We start from the raw sequence: 1,611 nt of genomic DNA on the forward strand, positions 1-1,611 counted from the left end.
ATGTTACAGTTCTTACATTTATTCAAATACCAGCACCAAGCACAGTTTTCATTCATCATATATTATGGCAGGGAGTAGGTTGATGTTCATATCAGCGCTGCAAAAAGACAGTGGCTTTTTCCTGTCCTCTGCATTAAAAGTTTTAATAAACATCACATTTAAATGTTGTAAATGTATTTTTGGCAACACCACAGGGGCAAAGACAGCTTTTCACTTACAGAATATACGTAATGTTTGATGGAATAATACTACAATTTTGTATTGCAGTACTGGGGCCAAGGAAGTCATTAAGGGGTGTCAATACATTACTATTTGGATATGAAGCAACCCCAAATTCCCCCCCCCCCCACCCTTTAGGTGGTTGGGTTCCTGGTAATGTCTTGTGTCTGTCTCCTGATGGTCCTGTCTGGTATCACGTCAGCCAGCGCCGCCATCAGTGGTGAGCCTTGGAACCATTGGCCAGGGCCTGTAGGCTGTTGGTATGATTGGGACGAAGAACGGAATGTCTGCAACCATCTTAATGTGAGTATACAATTTTTATAAAATCATACTTGATAACAAAGTTAAACACACCAGTTTAACTTACAGAATATACGTAATGTTTGATGGAATAATACTACAATTTTGTATTGCAGTACTGGGACCAAGGAAGTCATTAAGGGGTGTCAATACATTACTATTTGGATATGAAGCAACCCCAAATAACTTTTATCTCTAACAGTTGAAGAAAGTCTTTGTCTTTCCTGATGTTACAGTTCTTACATTTATTCAAATACCAGCACCAGGCACAGTTTTCATTCATCATATATTATGGCAGGGAGTAGGTTGATGTTCATATCAGCGCTGCAAAAAGACAGTGGCTTTTTCCTGTCCTCTGCATGAAAGGTTTTAATAAACATCACATTTAAATGTTGTAAATGTATTTTTGGCAACACCACAGGGGCAAAGACAGCTTTTCACTTTATTGTAGTTTCGGGCTTGTTTTAACATGTTCCTGTGTTGTTTTTCCTCTTCTTCCTTTAGCTGGTTAGGTCCCTGGTGGATGCTGTTGTCCTCCTGTGTACCCTTGTGGAGCTGGGCCTGTGCATCGCTTCTGTAACTGTCACTGCCTACACACTGACCAATGGGTGCTGTGCTTGCTGTGCGAAAGGGAACACCCAACAACCCTACCAGGTGATTTTACTATGTTATGTCAGACTGTGCATTTATGACAGGAAATTCGAACTATCCACTATTCAGACTGTCCACACACAGCTAACATGACTGTCCTTGGTGCTGAACACCTTCCACACACAAACATGCCTATATTGTGTGTGGAATATGCCTGTATTGTATAGACAGGATAACTGCCCTTCAGTATAACACACCAGCTTCACAGGCACGCAGCATGGCAGCAGCTATTATACCGAGTGTAGGCCCAATCTTTGCACATCTAACTGTAGGAGTTGTTTAAAGCTTTCTAGTGATGATGCCCTTACTGTGCTTGGTGGCACTTGGTTCCACTCTAAGTTCTTGGAAAATAGGAGTTTTGAGCACCTCAATTCTTGACTGATAAATCTGATGTTTACTGTGAATTGACGATTAAGTTCCTTATTACTACATGTACTACTG

The 1,611-nt window shown here is 41.0% G+C and overlaps 1 protein-coding gene across 3 annotated transcripts in view; it reads left to right on the top strand.

The window, feature by feature from the left end:
* Positions 1-1,469, top strand: part of LOC109479291 — a 5,645-nt gene extending 4,176 nt beyond the window's left edge. Inside the window, exons 4-5 of one of the 3 annotated variants that reach the window (XM_019781247.1) lie at positions 358-522; positions 1,024-1,432. In XM_019781247.1, coding sequence (XP_019636806.1) covers positions 358-522; positions 1,024-1,263 — 405 coding nt within the window. In that variant the 3' untranslated portion in view covers positions 1,264-1,432. Of the gene's footprint in view, positions 1-357; positions 523-1,023 lie in introns of all 3 variants that reach the window. The other 2 variants (XM_019781245.1, XM_019781246.1) reach the window with 2 other exon arrangements.
* The last annotated feature ends 142 nt before the right edge of the window (positions 1,470-1,611 follow it).

Source organism: Branchiostoma belcheri, unplaced genomic scaffold (assembly GCF_001625305.1).
Source record: "Branchiostoma belcheri isolate BF01 breed outbred unplaced genomic scaffold, Haploidv18h27 scaffold476, whole genome shotgun sequence".
Classification (NCBI taxonomy): Eukaryota; Metazoa; Chordata; class Leptocardii; order Amphioxiformes; family Branchiostomatidae; genus Branchiostoma; species Branchiostoma belcheri.